Consider the following 18,541-nt stretch of genomic DNA (forward strand, 5'->3'; position numbering starts at 1 on the left):
ATCATGTGCTAGGCACTGGGGATACAGAAGTGAATGATGTGAGTCCCTGACTTCAAATAGGTAATAGTATAGTGGGATAAGAGAAACACTAAACAGATTGTCATAGGAAGGCGTAGTGATGTAGCTAGGCACAGAGTATTACGGTAGCACGGGGGAGTTCATCTTCATCAGGATTTCTCTATGTGCATCTAATCTGATATTTTTTCTTTTGCTGTTAAATCCTTTTGACACTTGTTTGTACCTCTCTTGAGGCATTTACCATATTTTGCTGAATACTGGTCTTATTTTATGGACTATAAGGTCCACAAGGAGAGGTTCTGTGTCCTTCCACATCTGTTTCTTTACTGTATCCGAACCAAACCACCTAGTAGTGCCTGGCACGTAGTAGGTATTTAATCAATTTTAATTAATTTGAAATTGATTTGAATTCCCATTGTTCACTATAAACTTTTTATTTTGATGTATAGGATTGTTAGTTTCCTTTGTGGTTACCTTAATATTTACCCCTATTTTTCTAAGTTTAAACCAGTCTTTTATTTCTTTATATCGCCTTGACTTCCTCTCCATATGAAAAATCTATGACTACATTTTTTAGTCCCTCTTTTTTGTTTTAATGTTGTCATCTTTTACATAGTGACATCTCTGTTTCCCTATTTTCAGTTTCATTTATTTTTGTGATTTCCCTATCTGGACTGATATCTGGTTGTTCTGTCCTGTGTTCTAGTCTTGGGCTGTTACCTGATGTTATTGATTTTCTAACTGGAGGACTCCCTTTAGTATGTCTTGTAATTTTGGTTTGGTTTTTGTAAATTCCCTAAATTTCTGTTTATCTGGAAATGCCCTGATTTTACCATCATATTTGAGAGATGGTTTTGCTGCATATATAATTCTTGGCTGGCAATTTTTTTCCTTCAAGGCTTTATATATGTCATTTCATTGCCTTCTTGCCTGTGTGGTTTCTTCTAAGTAGTCCGAGGTTAGTCTTACTGACACTTCTTTGTAGATGACTTTTCTTATATTCCTAGCCACTCTTAAAACGCCCTTTATCTTGTTTTTGGCAAGTTTGATTATATGTCTTGGTGACTTTCTTTTGGGATCTACCTTATGTAGGGTTTGATGAGCATCTTTGTTAGATATCTTCTTATCTTTCATGATATCAGGGAATTTTTCTTCCAACAAATCTTCAATAATTCTCTCTGTATTTTCTGTTATCCCTCCCTGTTCTGGTACTCCAGTCACTCGTAGGTTATTCCTCTTGATAGGGTCACACATAATTCTTAGTGTTTCTTCATTTCTTTAAAACCTTTTATCTAATTTCTCCTCAAATAAGTTAGTGTCAAGCGCTTTATCTTCAGTCTCACTAATTCTGACTTCCACTGCCTCAATTCTGCTCCTATGACTTTCTGTCGAGTTGTCTAATTCTGAAATTTTATTGTTAATCTTCTGGATTTCTGATTGCTGTCTCTCTATGGATTCTTGCAGCCTGTTAAGTTTGTCATTATGCTTTTCTCTAATCTTCTTAATTTCCTCTATTGCTTGGTCTGCGTTTTGCATGATTTCGTTCCTGATCTCTTCAAGAGTTCTGTTTATTAATCTTTTGTATTTTGCCTTTCGTAATTCCAAGAAATTCTCTTCCTCCAGAAAATTTCTTAATTATTTTGGGAGCTTGCTGAAGCCATCATGGTCTGTCTCTTTATGTGATTTGATATTGACTGTTGTCTCTGAGCCATCAATAAGTTATTATATTTATTCATTTTATGTTTGCTTACTGTGTCCTAGCTTCTTGTTTTGATATGCCCAAATATGCTGCTCATGTGAGCTAGCCCAATCACTGGTGCCCCTGAAGCTCCCACCTCCTGCCACCAGCTGGCCAGAACTGCCACTAAGTATGTGAGCCCAGGAGTCTGCCCACTCCTCCTGTATGGATTCAGCTCAGGTGTCCAGGTAGTCAGCCACCAAGTGTGTGGTGCAGGCTCTCACCTGCAGTCCTAGACAGGCATGGGCGATTGATATAGGCACAGGCATCTGGCTGCAGCAGGGGGTCACATGCTGAGCAAAGCAGGGGGCTGATGGCTGCCCCCGAGTGTATGGGAGGAAAGCGTTTTCCTGTTCCCTAGAGTGCGTAGGTGGGTGGCTTTTGCAACTAGACTATGAGCACCCAGTGCTGTTGGCTGTACGGACTAGGGGGCACCAGTTATTCTTGGACCCCTGTCATGGGTAGCTAGGTGGTGTGGGTGGAGCCACCAGTCCGCAGGCCCCCCATGTGGGCAGAGCAGTGTCAGATGTCACGAACCTGCCACCCCACAGCTGAAACAGTTGAAGTTAGACTTCAGGTGTGTATACCTTGTTGTACTGTTGTAATGAGGGCCTACGCTGTTGAAATGGGCCCATACAAATCTATGCAGGGGGAAAGGCACTCAGAGTCCATGGATACCTTATGCCTGTGCCTAGGCAAAGAGCTGTGCCTACCCTGAGTTCCTGGCTTAGGGAAGCTGGCAGGTTATTTTTTCCCCTTTTTGTTAATTTGTTCCCTCTCCAAGGTGGGGAGAATGGCTCAGGATGCATGACGGGTCCTATTTCCGGCCCAGGGGACGCGGCAATCGCTGAAGCCGGCCCAGGACAGTGCAGAGTGGGGAGGGGGGAAGGTAAATAGGAGAGAGGTTTTTCCCAAAGGGGGGTGTTTTTGATCTGCGTGGTAGACCAGACGCAAGTACTTATCTTTTGCTGATTGAGCACTCCTTTTCACTGGTTCTGGATGTCCGAGTAGACTCTCTGCTGCTGGGCCTCTCCCAATGTGGAAAACGCCTCCCAAACGCCACTGCTTGCCTCACCTCTCACGTGAGTTGATCTGGCCTAAAGGACTCCGGCTCCCACCAGGTCAGGTCTGGCAACTCCTCGGTGCTTCTGAACCGTCTCTCCCTCAGCCTGCCACTTAGTCCAATTCCTCTACTTTGCCTTTGATGTCCAGGGCTCCTAGATTGTCATATGTAATCAATTCACTTGTTTTTTTGGGTCTTTGTTGTAAGAGGGACCATAGGAAGTATCTAACTATTCCGCCATCTTGGCCCCGCCTCTCTATACTCTCACTATAAACTTTTTGAGTAACAGAACTGTATTGCGTTTGGATCCTTCACAGTGCCAAGCTGATAGATAGATACATAGATGATAGATAGATAGACAGATAGACAGACAGATTAGATAGACCGACAGACAGATGGATAGATAGACGGATAGATAGACAGATAGCCGCCATTGATTGGCTATGATTCATGGCAACCTTATGTACAGCAAAGTGAAACGTTGCCCCGTCCTATATCATCCTCACGATCACCGGCTTGTTCGAGTCCATTGCTGTGGCCGTTGTGCCATCCATCTCACGGAAGGTTTCCCTTGCTCTCGCTGGCCCTCTGCTTCCCCAAACATGATGTCCTCCTTCAGTGATTGATCCTTCCTGATAATGCGTCGAAAGGAAGCAAGTTGGACAGTGTTCTGTTGTGATCCATGAGGTTTTCATTGGCTAATTTTCAGAAGTAGGTTGCCAGGCCTTTCTTTCTAGTTTGTCTTAGTTTGGAAGTTCCACTGAAACCTGTCCACCACGGGTCACCCTGCTGGTATTTGAAATACTGGTGGCATAGCTTCCAGCATCACAGCAACATGCAAACCACCACAGTAGGACAGACTGACGTACAGGTGGTGGAAGCTTGTCTACAGTAGATCTTTTATAAGTATTACATTGAATTGATCCACCAGTTTTGTCTGTGTGCACGTTCCCCTCTTCATCACCTTTCCTGTGTCATCAGAAGTGGCCATTCTGATGTTGGTCACTGGCAGTATGGAGAAATGAACTAGGCTATGCTGAAAATTTAAACACTTGTTCTGGTTTCTGCCTCTTCCTCTTTTGGCCAAACTTCCCATCACTTATCTGTCCATGTTTTCATTACCCTAGGTATAAAATTGGGTAAAAACACACATTTCTTCTCAACAAACCACCTGCTCACTTATTCTCTTGCACAGAACCAAGTTAGCAGCTGGGTAAGAGGAGAGGGTGGTATGGGGACCCTCCCCCAGGGGGGGAGTGTTAATATTTCTAGATTCTAACGAGCCTGTAAGGGATGGGAAGCGGGGGGAAGCCTCCTCACCTGGCCACAGAGTTCTGGGTCCTGATTATGTAAGTGAATTACTTATGCCTGGATTGAGAACACAGTATTTACCATTTACCTCTGTCTGAGTAGAGAGCCCTATTTCCTCATTATGAGAACCTACATTTTGAGCAACGTAAGGACAAATACTGTATGATCCACTTAAATGAGATATCTAGAATAGGCAAGTGTACAGAGACTGAGGTTTGTTAGTGGTTACCAGGGGCAGGCAGGAGGGAGGGAGAAAGGAAGATTCCATGCTTCAGGGACACTGAGCTTCTGTTAAGGTAATGGTAAATTTTGGGAATAGATGAAGGTGATGGTTGAACAACACGATGAACATAATGTCTCGGAACTGTACGTGTGAAGATTGTTGAAATGTCAAATGTTTTGTTACGTGTGTATTTACCAGAGTAAAGCAAATGAAGACAGATAAAAGGAAACTATCACTCAGGCTTCATTTTTCCCCTTTGGAAAAGACTCTTTTAGGGCAGGTTTGAAAGAGATGAGAGGGTCCAGACCAATAAGGAGCGTGACAGTGTGGAGAAAGCCTCCGGGCAGGGGCAGATGTGTCTCCTCACAGCCTCAATCTTACCTTATTTTTGAAAAGTCTTAGAAAGGAAGGCAAGGGAGGACCCATGACCATCCAGACCCATTTAGTAGCTACAGTTTCTATCCATCCACTTTTCCCCAACTCTTTTTCTCTATTTCTTTGAACAGAAAACCTAGGCCATGGAAATTTCCAGTACACGTCAGCAGTGTGCTGGCTGTTTGGGCGTTACCTGTATGATACCCTACAGTATCCCCTCGGACTGGTCTCCTCCAGCTGGGGTGGGACACCCATTGAAGCCTGGTCATCTCAAAGGTCACTGAAAGCCTGTGGAATCTCTAAGCAAGGGTGAGAAGGCACGCTTCAGAAGTGTCCAAATTAGGTGGGCACCCAGTCTGGGAGAAAACCTACTGGGGAATTAAGTAAGAGAGAAGGATGATGGTCTCCTTTTGGGGAATCAGTAAATCAAGTATGGTTTAAGTGTCCAAATATGTAATGAGTATGTGTAACTCATTCCATGCAGAGGTAAGATCCTGTCACTTGTCATCACTACCACAGTTATCTGAGGATATGTCAGGAGTGATTGTGATCCTCTTTCTTAGTAGTTATAGCTAAGACTTACTGAACACTTTCTGTATGTCAGACACTGTTTTAAGCACTTTATATGTATTATTTCACTTAATACTCAACAACAGTCCCACGAAGTGTAGACAGTATTAACATACTATGGCTAAAGATGCTAAGTCTCGGAGAGACTTGCCCATGGACATGCTTAGTAAGTGGCAAAATCTGGCTTCAGTGTCTGTGCTCCTAACCACTGTGCTGTATTGCCTACAAGAATAAAAATCTAACAAGAAGAACAAATACGTAAACATGTAATCATAGAAATATATTCGTGTACTGACTATAAAAGCGCACTTAGGAAAAGGCAGATTGGGAGTGATATTTGGGTGGAGAAAGGGCTAGGTGACAAAAATCCCGATAGTGTTATTAACACAAAGATGACCAGTGTATGAACTGCTTTCACATACATTGTCCCGTTTGCTCTGGGAAGGCCTCCAGGACGAGGAAGGGCTTGAGCTCGTGGTATAGTTGGAGGAAAAGTTTGCCTGTGGGAGAGTGAAGACATTCAACGTTAGGACAGAGAGAATGCCCTGCAATAGAGTAGGGGGCAGCGTCGGACTCAGCCCACCCCACTCTCCTGGATCTCTGGGGGACAGAGGGGTCAGAGAGGGTGCGGGGAAGTGGGCTTTCTCCTACACAGCTGCTTAGAGTGTAAATTCATGCAACCATTCTGTAGAGAAGTTTTGGAACATGTTCAGAGCCTGAAATATTTGTCTTTTGACCCAGCAATTTCATTTCTGGGAATTCACCTTAAGGAAACAATTAAGCATGTACGCAGTGATTTGGCTACAAGGAAGATAGTCACGCATTCCTTATAAAAGCAAAAAGCTTCAAACCATCCAAGTGTCCATTCCCCGAGTCCTGGTCTATGTGAGAGACTCATAACGCAGACGTTAATTGCCTGTCTGGCGTTAATTGCCTCATCCGGTGATCAACTGGGATGACCTGCTCTGACTCACAGAAAGCTTGCTGAATACCTATATGGGGGGATCCTGGGTGTGAAAGTCATTTCACCAGCAGTTCACCCCAGCAGAAGCCGGAGTGCTGCTGGTGTAGGGATCATCACGGGGTAAGTCACTAGCTCTCTGCTGATGCTCGTGCATCTTATGTGCCCCAGGTTCATCCCACCTGACTCTCTGGGAGGCCCCAGTAAGCATTCTGTGCTCTGGAATGCCATGATCCACCCGCTACGTACTATGGCCCTGAAAGGCATGATATGGTACCAGGGTGAGTATTCTGCTCGCTGTTTCTCCATTGTATCAGTTTCTGTTGTCTAACAAGCTACTCCAGAACCTAGTTGCTTAAAACAATGGTCCTTTTCTTTAGCTCACTATTCTGTAGGTTAACAGAGTCTGGTCTGAGTTAGCTCAGCTAGTTTCTGCTGTCATCCCCTATGCATCTTTGGTCACCTGGCAGGTTGTCTGGTGGCTGGGGTGCCGTGGTTCTCGGGTGGCCTTTCATCCTGTGCTAAGCTCTTTGACACGCATTTCTGTGGTCATCTCAGGTCCACGTGCATCGTGAGAGAGCTTGCAGCACATCTGCTAAGGCCGCATTGGCTGGGCAAGGCCCAAGGCCAGTCCTGAGAGGCTGGAAAGGCCACCTACCACAGGGCGTGGATAGAGGGAGGGTCATGACCAGTGGCCATTTTTGCAGTCTACCCCAAAGCCCTCTCACAGTTTGACTGTTTCTAGGGGAGTCCAATACAAATTACAACATGGACCTGTATAATTGCACCTTCCCGGCACTCATTGAGGACTGGCGCCAAGCCTTTCACCATGGCTCCCAGGGACAGACAGAACGTTTTTTCCCATTTGGATTTGTCCAGGTATGTCTTGAGAGGAAGAGGGCTTATGGGTACTAGTGTGGGGATATACTATTTAGATCTCTTTCCAGGAATTCATATTCCTTTTTCCGCCTCATCCCCTTCTGGCTGAGAACTCAATGGAAGGCGTAATTCATCTCAGTTCACTGATGGGACAATTAAATCCTCTTAAAAAGTTAATGAGTGGCTAATATTTCTTATTATAAAAGCATTACATGTTCATTGAAGACATATTAAAAAGGTAAGCAAAAAAGCTAAAAATATTTATAATTCCACAATCCAGAAATAAGCAGACCTTTTTGGCTCGTATACATAGAGAGTGTGTGTGTGTGTGTGTGTGTGTGTGTGTGTGTGTGTGTGTGTGTGTGTTTTTTTTTTTGTAGGCTCATATATTTTTGAAATAAGACCCAAACCATAATACTGTATTGTATCATATCTTTTCTCTTCATGTCATATTGTGAACATTTTTTCATGTCAAATATTAATCTTGAACACAATTTAGAGTGATTGCAGAGTATTCCAAAATATGATTGTGCTATAGTTTATTTAACTAGTCCTCAGTAGATGCTTAGGTTATTTTAAACATTTTGCTCTTATAAGCAGTAGCGTCTTTATTTTCCTTGTAGCTAAATCATTGCATACATGCTTAATTATTTTCATAAGATAAATTCCCAGAAATGAAGTTGCGGGGTCAAAAGGCCCATTTTGTAAAAGCTTTGCGCACATTCCCAGATTTCTCCCCGGAACGGCTGTGTGACTTTATACTCTTCACTTGCCTCCCCACGCCCTCCCTAGCCTGGTGTCATCCCTTCCGCCTGCTAGGACGAGCCGTGCTCTCTCGCTCTTAGGCTGCTGCCTGTGCTCTTTGCCTGAACAGCCCCCTCTGGCACTCTCAGAGCTGACTTGAATCACCCTTTAGGTCTCAGCCTGGATGTAAGTCAGCAGGCTGCCTGTGACTTTCCCGGACACATGCTCCCCTCGCTTCCCCTTGACTTGCAAGCAGGTTGCACGCATGACTGTTGTTTCCCTGGATCACGTTTGTATTCCCAGTGCCTCGTTGGCTGGTGCTCGTTAAATAATGGTTTAACACGTGAATGACAAAACATGTCTCAGAGAAACCTGGGTGGGCATATGGTTCACACACTTGGCTGCTAGCCGAAATGTTGGAGGTTCGAGTCTACTCAAAGGCACCTCAGAAGAAAGGCCTGGTGATCTTCCTCCGAAAAATCAGCTATTGAAAACCCTGTGGGGCAGAGTTCTTCTCTGACACACATGGTGTCACCAAGAGCCGGAATCGACTCGGCGGCAACTGGTACTAGTACTGGTAGGTTGAGCTCTCAGCCTTGCATTGAAAAAAAAACAAAAAGCGAAACCAAACCCATTGCTGTCGAGTCAGTCCCGACTCATAGTGACCCTATAGGACAGAATAGAACTGCCCCATAGGGCTTCCAGTGAGCGCCTTGTGGATTCAAACTGCTGACCTTTTGGTTAGCAGCTGAACTCTTAACCACTACGCCAGCAGGGTTTCCGATAAAAGGAATAAACATATTTGACAAGATCACAGTGGCCTTGTCTCACCTGTTTATATGACCCCTCCAAGACCCAGGGTGGTTGGTCTGTCTTTTCTGTACACAGAAAATTAAACAAGGAAATGTAAAAACAAGGCCCACCTGATGACATAGGAGTGGGAGAGGCTTTAATATTTGAGTTGGCCGTACACAGTACATAGTCCCAGACCTCTGCCTCTGTTACATCCTCCTCACCGTCTTCCCATGTCCCCTACCTTGTCCTAGTTCACCATACCCAGTTTTCTGGATAAAGATTTTGATGGACCTTCTGTCCACTTAAAATTCTTTTTTTGATCATTTTTCTTTCTTTTTCCTACATTTGTTTTTGACTTTGAAACAAGTTCATTCTGCTCATTATTTTCAAAGCAGCTCATGTGCCCAATTCTATATTACCATTGGTGGAAACTACATTTGGACGTTTGAGGTACATTTTTTTTTTCTCTTAGCCTGTATACACGGTGATTTGAATGTGACCCCAGGCCGTTCAAACCAGAAGTATGTGTTGACTGCTCATTATATGCCATGAACTGTGTAGGTCCTAGAAATGTAGCAGGAATCAGAGAGACCTGGTTCTTGTATTCATGCCTTCTGGTTTAGGGTTAAGTCTCTTAGTCTCTGTGCTTTCTCATCCACAAAAATATGTTGCTCACATAGGGGACAAGGAGACTATACGCATGGTCCCTACCATCAAAGGGAAATATCAAATATGACATCATAATGGTTGAGAGCATGGAATCTGGAGCTAGTCTGCCTGGATTCAAATCCCAGCTCTGACACGTCTTTAGCTGTGTGATTTTGAACGAGATGTGGAATCTCTTTGTTATTTTAAGTATCGAGTTAATTCATGTAAAGCCTGGCACCTATGTGCTGGATAATAACCTTAGTGATTATTATTATTAACTTGAGAGATGAGAAAATCTAGGGAGACATTGGTCCATAAGGAAGGATGAATTGGCTTTAGAGAGATGTTGGGTTTGAAATGATGGCTGAAATAACCAGTGCACAGCTAGAGATGGAGGACTTGAGCTCAGCAGAGGGAGGAGGGCTCGACATGTGTATCTAGAGTTATTAGCGGAGAGCTGATCTGAAGCTTGGAAGAGAAGGGAGAGCAGAAGGCTGGAGACTGGGGTTTGGAGGAGCAGTGGAACAGGGCTCCAAAGCGGTGTGTGATTTGTAAAATCCTCTGAATGTGGCCACCTTTATATCTGGCTGCTCTGTGCCTTCATTAGCAGCCCTATTTCTACTAATTCCCGCCCGAGACTGAACAGTGCCCGGGGGTCTCACGCTAGGGAAAACAAAGGTTTACTTTGGGTATCCAGTACGCTGGTTCCCCCATGTGGCCGATCTGTGGTAATGCAGCCAGTGAAATAGCGTGGGAATTGCTGCAGGAATTCACAGCAAACTGCGTCATAGATGGCAGCCTGGGCTTGAGTGGCTGTAAACCAGTGTTTCTTCCTGTCCGGCTTCAGGCTGGTACTTGGTGTAGACTCTTCTGGCTAGTTCTGTCTCTTCTGGACGTCGTGGAAGCACCTCACTGGGTCTTTTCATTCCCATTTTCTATTCCATTGTGAAGCTTCAGGCACCTTTTATCATTTCAGATGTTAAATTCGACTTGCCACTGTATCTTTTTAGGAAGAGGATTGGCTATGTCCCCTGACTTCCTTACATCCAAGGCTACTTTCTGCTGCTGCTACAACTTGGTCCCTGTTTTCCTGATGGCTTTCTGTTCTCTGGAGCAACTCAGGAAGCAGATAACATCCTCTATTGAAGCGTCGTTTGGCTACATTTGTAGTGGACAGTCCCAGGTATTTTCTAGGCTGTGTGAGTGGTAAGACTGGGTGGAGCAGTCTATGTATAGTGTAGCTCCTTTAATGGAGTCAGAAATTTTGAAATGGAGTCAAAAGACAGTGTGTTTGTTGGCCCAGACTGTTTCCTAGTTGTGGTCTGACTTACTGTATTGCTAGATTATGGTTTGTAAAAGATAAAAGTTTAATGCCTCCCATTGACTGAAGTAAGGTTATCACTAAGATGCTATCTAAGTGAAAGATCAGCGAGATGTCAGCATTGGAGAAGGAAGTAAGGAAGAAACGGGGACCACGTGCATCGCAGTAATGTTAAAGAATTTTCCTGGGAGCCTCTGTCCTGTCCAGGAGCGGCAGTATATCAACTTCCAGAGTAGATGGAAGCACATCCTCTTGGCTCAGTATATATACAGGATCTGACCACTATCCACTACCTTTACCGTGCCTATGCGAGTCTAAGCCACCGTCTCTTCCTTGAGTCTTCCTGCTTTTACCTTTTTCTCCGTGTAGGATATTGTCAGTATATCAGAGTGACCCTGTAAAATGTAAGCCACATCAAGAGCCTCCAGTGGCTCCCTCATATCTGTGAGGTCAACAGAGCCATACGTGATCCACCCCCAGTCCCCGTCACCTTTCTGACCTCAGCTCCTAATTCTCCCCTCTGTGCTCACTCTGCCTCGGCCACCCTGGCCGCCTGCCTTTTCTTTAAGCACACCGGGCCTGCTCCTGCCTAGCGCCTTTGTTTCTTCCTGTCCACAGTGTATTCGTTGTCTGTTGCTGCACAAATAACCACAGAGTTAGTGGCTTAATGCAATAGACATTCATTATCTCACAGTTTCCATAGGTCAGGAATCTGGGCATGGCTGAGCTGGATTCTCTGCTCAGGGCTGCCATCAAGGTGTCAACCAGAGCTGAGGTCTCATCTGAGGCTGGGGGTTCTCGTCCAAGCTCGTGTGGTTGTTGGCAGAGCTCATTTGTTGGAGCACTCATGGCAGATTGCTTCTTGAAGGCCAGCAGTAGAGAGTCTCTGACTTCTTGATCCTCTTTTAAAGGGCCCACCTGGTTAGGTCAGGCCAGCCATAATATTCTCCCTTTTGATTGTCTTGAAGTCAACTGATGAGGAAGCTTACTTACAGCTGCCAAATCCCTTCATCTTTGCCATATAACACAACATAATCATGGGAGTGATATCCCATTATCTTTGCCATATTCTGTTGCTTAGAAGTAAGTTAGAGGTTCTGCCCACACTCAGGGGAGGATATAAGGGCAGAGGTCATTGGGGTTAATTTAGAATTGTGCCTACCACATGCAGAACTTTACATAACATAAAATTAATCGTTTTAGAGTATACCATTCGGTGGCCTTTAGTAATTCACCCAGATAGCCTCGTGGCTTCCTTTCTTAACCTCCTCCTAATCTTCCTTCAACCCTGGCAATCCCTGTCCGCTTTCCCTGCTATATTTTTCTCCAGTGCTATTATCACTTTCTCAAGCGCTATGTGATTTACTTATTCATCTTGTTTATTGCTTGTCTCCGCCCTAGAATGTAAGTAAAGGAAGGGATTTGTTTTGTTCACTGCTTTGTCTCCTGGGCTAATATTAGGCCTGGCGCAGCGAAGGCCCTCAGTACGTTTGTTAAATGAATAAATGAGCTGACTGATATTGTATGAGCTGCGGATCATTCCAGAGACTCTTTCTGGAAAAATGTGATTTCTCAAATATATTACTTGGTGAGGTGCCCTAGACTCCAAGTGGACGACTCAGATGTTGCAGATTTTAAGGGATGGATGACATCCTTTCTCTTGTGCCCCAGATCCAGCTGGTTGCCAGGTTTCGTCAGTTTGTCTTTCAGATTGCCCTATATCTAACCATCCCACGCCCACTACTGTCCTTCTAGGTTAGACCTTTCTTTTAGTTTGTCTAGAATATTGTCGTAGTTTCTTAACAAATCCGTCTCTTTGCTTTCGTCCCTTTTTTCTTTCCAGACCCATTTGTACGACCACTAGATTACCGTCTTGGAACAGTCCTTTGATCACTTGGTCACGTCGGTGGCCCCCGGTCTTTTGTTGTTGTTGTTGAGGTGAAATTCACGTGACATAAAACTGACCATTTTAAAGTGTGCAGCTGAGTGGCATTTAGTGCCCTGGCAGTGCTGGGAGACCGTCATCTTACAGCGGCCCCCTGTCGCCTGTACCGTGAAGTACAGACTCTGGCCAAACCCTGCCTCGCTGTCTTTCTAACCTTGTCTTTCCTACAGAAATCTTCCATTCCAGCCCGATGGCTCTCTCTCTCTCTCCCAGAACGGCCTTTCCCCTTCCTACCTTTGCATCTTCTAAGGTTTTAACACCTGAAATCTGAGCCGTCCTACTTGGAGTGACTTCTCATATTTTCTGTGCCCATCCACATTTTTTTAATAACCTTTTCAGGCCATGTTTTCCTGTAATAATCTTTCCTAGAATAATATAGTTATCGTTTCCTAATGATGGTCTTCTAAATGTGTAGCACTTCCTCTTTATGCCACCAGTTCAGCATTTAATCCATATTGTTGGGTGCTGTCAAGTCAATTGCAACTCACAGTGAGTCCATGTGACGGAGTAGAACTGCCCCCGAGGGTTTTCTTGGCTGTACTCTTTACAGGAGCAGTTCATCCGGTCTTTCTCCCATGGAGTGGCTAGGTGGGTTCAAACCACCAACCTTTTGTTGAGCAGCCGGGAGCTTAACCGTTGCACGTACGCTATCGTTTATTAACATTTCTTACGTGGAGGTCTGTTCTTCTAACAAAGCTATAAAATACTTGTACTGGTCAGCTACTGCTATGTAACCGACCACCTCAAAACTTAGTGGCTTAAAACAACATTTATTTATTATTATTTTTAAAAATTTTATTGATTGTGTTGTTGCTGTTGAGAGTATACACAGCAAAACAGACACCAATTCAACAGTTTCTACGTGCACAATTCAGTGACATTGATGACATTCTTCAAGTTGTGCAGCCATTCTCACCCTCCTTTTCTGAGTTGTTCCTCCCCCATTAACATAAACTCACTGCCCATTAAGATTCCTATCTAATCTTTTGAGTTGCTGTTGTCAGTTTGATCCCATATAGATAGATCTTGAAAGGGCATAGTGCTCAAGGAGACATCCTTTACTTATTAAGCTAAAGTATTATTTGGTTTTAAAAATACTTTAGGGGCTACTTTTGGTTTAAGGTTTAAAGATTATCTCAGGGCAATAGTTTCAAGGGTTCATCTAGCTCCATGGCTCCAGGAAGTCTGGAGTCCGTGAGAATTTGAAATCTGTTCTGCATTTTCCCCTTTTGATCAGGATTCTTCCATAGAATCTTTGATCAAAATATTCAGTAATGGTAGCCAGGCACCATCCAGTTCTTCTGGTCTCATGGCAAAGGAGGCAGTTGTTCATGGAGGCAATTAGCCACACATTCCATTTCCTCCTCCTATTCCTGACTCTCTTTCCTCTGTTGCTGCAGGCACATTTATTTATTATTATAAAGCTCATGTATCTGGGTAGGTGGAGGTTGATGGATCTCCATTGGCCTCTTTCATATCTTTGTGGGTCAGCTGGGGCTTGCTCCAGGCTAAGCTTAGCTGGAGCAGATTGGATGAGGCTCCTCTATCCACAACCCTCATCCTTGTCCAGAGACCAGTGGGCTAGCCCAGGCATGTCCTTCTCATGGTGAGAGCAGAAGTACAGAAGAGCGAGTGGGACTACACAGAGTCTCTTGAGGTCCAGCCTAGGGATTTACACACTTCACTTCTGCCTCAGTCTATTGGCCAAAGCAAATCAGACTCAAGGGATGGGAAATATATCCTTCCTCAAAACGGGAGGAACTGCAAAACTATATGGCAGGAGGGTGGGGATACAGGGAGAGGTGAGAAATTGGGCTCTGTGATACAATTTACCACATGCTCAAGGGCAGGCTCTGCTCTGCTTCCCTCCAATGCCTCGCCCTGTGTTGTATGTAGATGTATCAGACATCTATTGCTGTGTAACAAAGTACCCCCAAAACTTAGTGGCTTAAAACATTAGCCATTTATTTGCTCATGATTCTATGGTTGACCAGGCAGGGCTCCACTGGGATGGCTCATCCTCTGCTCAGTGCGGAATCCGCTGGGCTTGCTCACGTGGCTGCGTTTGAACTGGAGGATTTCAGACAGCCTCATTCACATGACTAGCTCCTCAGATGGGATTAGTGGCACGTTAGAGCCTCTGTCTCCTCATGATCTTTCGGTTTCCCAGGCCTCTCTTTCTGCATAGTCTTTCCAGCATAGTGGCTGGACTTCTTTACATGGGCAGCTCAACGTTCCAAGAGAATGAAATCAGAAGGCAAAGCCTTTTAAGGCATAGACTCAGAAGTCACTTGGCCAACATTCTGTTGGTTGGGGAACAAATCACAGAGCCAGCCCAGCTTCAGTTGGGGGAGAATTAGACTCCACCTCTTGGTGGGAGATAAGCTGAAGTCACATGTAAAAGTGCACGTGGGATGAGAGAGGTTGTTGCATCCATTGTTGGAAAGACTTCCACAACAGAGACGCTCAGTAAATCCTTGGTGAATGAACCTCTGAACAGATGGGTGACACAGAGCAGGGGGAAGGCTTTGTCCATGGAAAAGACTCCATCTTAGGGTTCTGATGCAATAAAAACGACCATATCTCTACTTTCTAGTTGTCTTCATATTTGTCTAACACCACCTCAGGGGATGGATTTCCCCAAATCCGTTGGCACCAGACGGCAGACTTAGGCTTTGCTCCCAATGTAAGGATGCCCAACACCTTCATGGCTGTCGCGATGGATCTCGGTGATAGGAATTCTCCTTTCGGCAGGTATGTCACTTCTTGGGCTTTGCTTGAGCAGTGTATGTTCTTAGTCTTTAGTCCCTCACTCTGATGTGAGGGGCAGAGAGCAGGTGGTCTAAGGATTGGCCTATGGAGAAGCATTACAGAGCAGTCACTTACGCTGGGATGTGCTGTAGTAACAAAACCCAGCAACATCTCAGTGGCTTGATGCAACAAAAAATGTATTTCTTGCTCACACTGCATATCCAAAGAAGATCACTAGAGAGGCATATTTCCTTGTAGTCATTCACAGACCCAGAGCGACAGAGGCTCCAAGTAGATCGGTGCTCCTCGGGTCACATTGAAGCCTCACGCTGGCAATTAAATTCTTCCACCTGGAAGCAGCACAGGTCACTTCTGCTGACACTGCATTGGCCAAAGCGAGCTGTACACCCATGCCTAGCTTCAGTGAGAGCAGGAAATGGAATTCTGCCGTGTCCTCAGAAGGAGGGGTCATGGTATATTTGTGAACAGTCCTGATGAATAACATACACTAGATGTAGGAGAAGAGGGGGTTTCGCATGTGGAGTAGAGCCCAACATATAGTGTCTAGATTCTATTAGGAGCTTGATAATATTTATTGAGTCAGTAAATAAAACCTGGAGGAGACCAAATATTGAACAGCTGATTCAGATGAAGCACGTTACTTTTAGCAGTTGAAATAGTCTCATAAGTTAGCTCTGCTAGGTTAATTCAAATACTTTTTCTCCCTTCGTCCCTCCCTGCCACCCTGTGTTCCTCCGTTCCTTCTTTCCAAGTCATCTATTGTCTCAAGATTTCCGTCCCAGAGCTCCGTCTGTGGTTACCATTTACTGTTTGTTTTAAGCTGATTAACCCCTGATCGTTGACTATTAGGTTTCCTTATCTTTACTCTCACCTTCCCAATGGGCGCCCTTGGGTAAGTTCCTTTTTTTTTTTTTTTTTTTTAAAGTGTAGTTATTGTTGAGCTCAAACCCAAAGTTCTCTGCTTGTTCTTTATCCTGTAGCATCCATCCTCGAGATAAACAAACTGTGGCCTATAGGTTGCACTTGGGTGCCCGTGCTGTGGCTTATGGTGAGAAGCATTTGACTTTCCAAGGACCACTGCCTGAGAAGATGGAGCACTTGGTTGACAAGGGGCTGCTCAACCTCACGTATTACCAGAAAATCCATGTCCAGAGGCAGGACAACAAGATATTTGAGGTGAGAAGAATAACAGAGAAAACACAGGTTCACTCTGTGTTGGGGGGTGAGGATTTCCTCTAATCTGAGGCTGATGTCTTCTATTATATCATTGCTGTGAGTCAGATCTTGGTTGATGGGGACTTAGCTTATCTCAGAGAGGGAAATGAACAACTACACCCTCTCCTCACTTATTGACATGGTTAGATTCCAAAGACCAGGTTGTTATGTGAAATTGTTGTTATGCAAAAGTGGAGGATGACCACATCAGATCACAAAATGGAGGATGACTACATCATTACATAACTGCCAAATCACCTCATTACATAACTGCCAAATTATATCATTACATAACTGCCAAACCACTGAGAATCATGGGATAGACAAGTTGACACATAAGCTTAACCATCAAAGCCAGCGTTACTCTTGCCTCTCACCGTGGCGTTCATTACTGCCAGTTGTATGTCCTTAATGTGCAAAATAGTTGTATAGTAGATCTTTTACTATTGTCATAAATGCAAAATACAAGATAGTTGATAAGTGAGGAGAAAGTGTATTAATTATTTAGCTTTTAGGCAATGTTGATAGACAGGATAGTCAAGTAAAGGAAAATGAGTCCATATTAAAATAATATTCCTTTTGTATTTTACCCCCAGAGCAACTGTCTTTGTTCAGGGAAGGGCCTACAGCTTTATTTGTAAGTTCCCCATTGAAAGGATCCTTGCTTTAGAATATTTCCTCATCCTTGGGTTTTTTTGTTTTGTTTGGTCACACTATCCTAAATTATGATATTCTTTTGAGTTTAGTGTCTCCTTTGAGAGGATTGGCACCCTGGTGGTGCAATGGTTACGAGCTTGGCTGCTACCCAAAAGGTCAGCAGTTCAAATTCACCAGCCACTCCTTGGAAACCCTATGAGGCAGTTCTACTCTGTCCTGTATGGTCGCTATGAGTCGGACTTGACCCGATGGTCACGGGTTTTGTTTTGTTTTGAGAGGATTAAGCTTGGTGATTTGTAACTTGGTTTGAATTAATGTAAAAAGACTGTTTTCATCTAATACCTAGCAAGGATCCGTCCACTGTGGGACTGTAGCTATTGATTAAAGAGGTTATTTAGGAGTCTTCTGTAATTTAGGGTGGGGGTGAGGGCATTCCTAGATGGAACACTTAAATGAGTGTCTTTGGGTATCACGACACCGTTAGGCTATAGGGTGAAGAGAGGGCATTGGAGGGGATGAAAGAATGTTAAAGATAAACTTTCATTATACAGGGGTTTATCTAGAGCTGCTCCTCCTTGGAATCCTGACTACAGTATCTACTTGATTGAGATGCTTAGTCAGTGTTTATGCCACTTAACTTCCTTTAATGCTTGGCTTTGAGTGCATTCGAGCTCCTGAGAAGTCTCTGCATTCCAGGATCTCTTTAGACCGTTGCTGGTCATCTATTCATCATCTGGACCAGGAATCATAGTTGGTATGAGTGCAGAATTTAACCTTTGGGTGCTGGATAATTTATGTCTCCTTCCCTGGATTACCTGCTGCCATTGAGTCGATTCTGACTCGTAGCAACCCTCGACTGCTAATCTAAAGGTCGACATTTTGAATCCACCAGCTGCTCCTCGGAAACCCTATGGGGCAGTTCTGCCCTGTCCTAGAGGGTCACTATGAGTCAGAACCAACTCGACAGTAGTAGGTTTGGGTTCTCTGGATTGCCTTCTGACTTAAGCTTGCTACCCACAGTTCCCTTATGCTCCTTCTTCATTTCTTAGCTCCTTTGGGAGTGCTCACTCACATTCCTGCCTGCTTTGCGGTTTGGTGGGAGGGTCACAGGAAGACTGTTCAGGGGAGGCCTGTGCGAATGTTATATGTGACTCTGCTTCTTTGTTTGCCTCTGTAAGTCAGTGTTTTATTTAAATTGTTTAATCACATGAAGATTTGTAATCAGACTCTCTTAACCAGATCTCTCGCCGTTTCGCGACCCTCTCACCAGATCTCTCGCCGTTTCGCGACCCTCTCACCAGATCTC

General features: G+C 44.4%; 1 protein-coding gene across 2 annotated transcripts in view; it reads left to right on the forward strand.

Annotated features, from left to right (window-relative positions):
• Positions 1-18,541, forward strand: part of SIAE (sialic acid acetylesterase) — a 49,295-nt gene that overhangs the window by 29,956 nt on the left and 798 nt on the right. For both annotated transcript variants that reach the window (XM_004379367.2, XM_023734093.1), the window contains exons 5-9: positions 4,860-5,037; positions 6,431-6,540; positions 7,005-7,138; positions 15,188-15,345; positions 16,344-16,539. In XM_004379367.2, the coding sequence (XP_004379424.1) occupies positions 4,860-5,037; positions 6,431-6,540; positions 7,005-7,138; positions 15,188-15,345; positions 16,344-16,539 (776 nt within the window). The remainder of the gene's footprint in view (positions 1-4,859; positions 5,038-6,430; positions 6,541-7,004; positions 7,139-15,187; positions 15,346-16,343; positions 16,540-18,541) is intronic.

This window comes from Trichechus manatus, unplaced genomic scaffold (genome assembly GCF_000243295.1).
Source record: "Trichechus manatus latirostris isolate Lorelei unplaced genomic scaffold, TriManLat1.0 scaffold00064, whole genome shotgun sequence".
In the NCBI taxonomy this organism is placed as follows: Eukaryota; Metazoa; Chordata; class Mammalia; order Sirenia; family Trichechidae; genus Trichechus; species Trichechus manatus.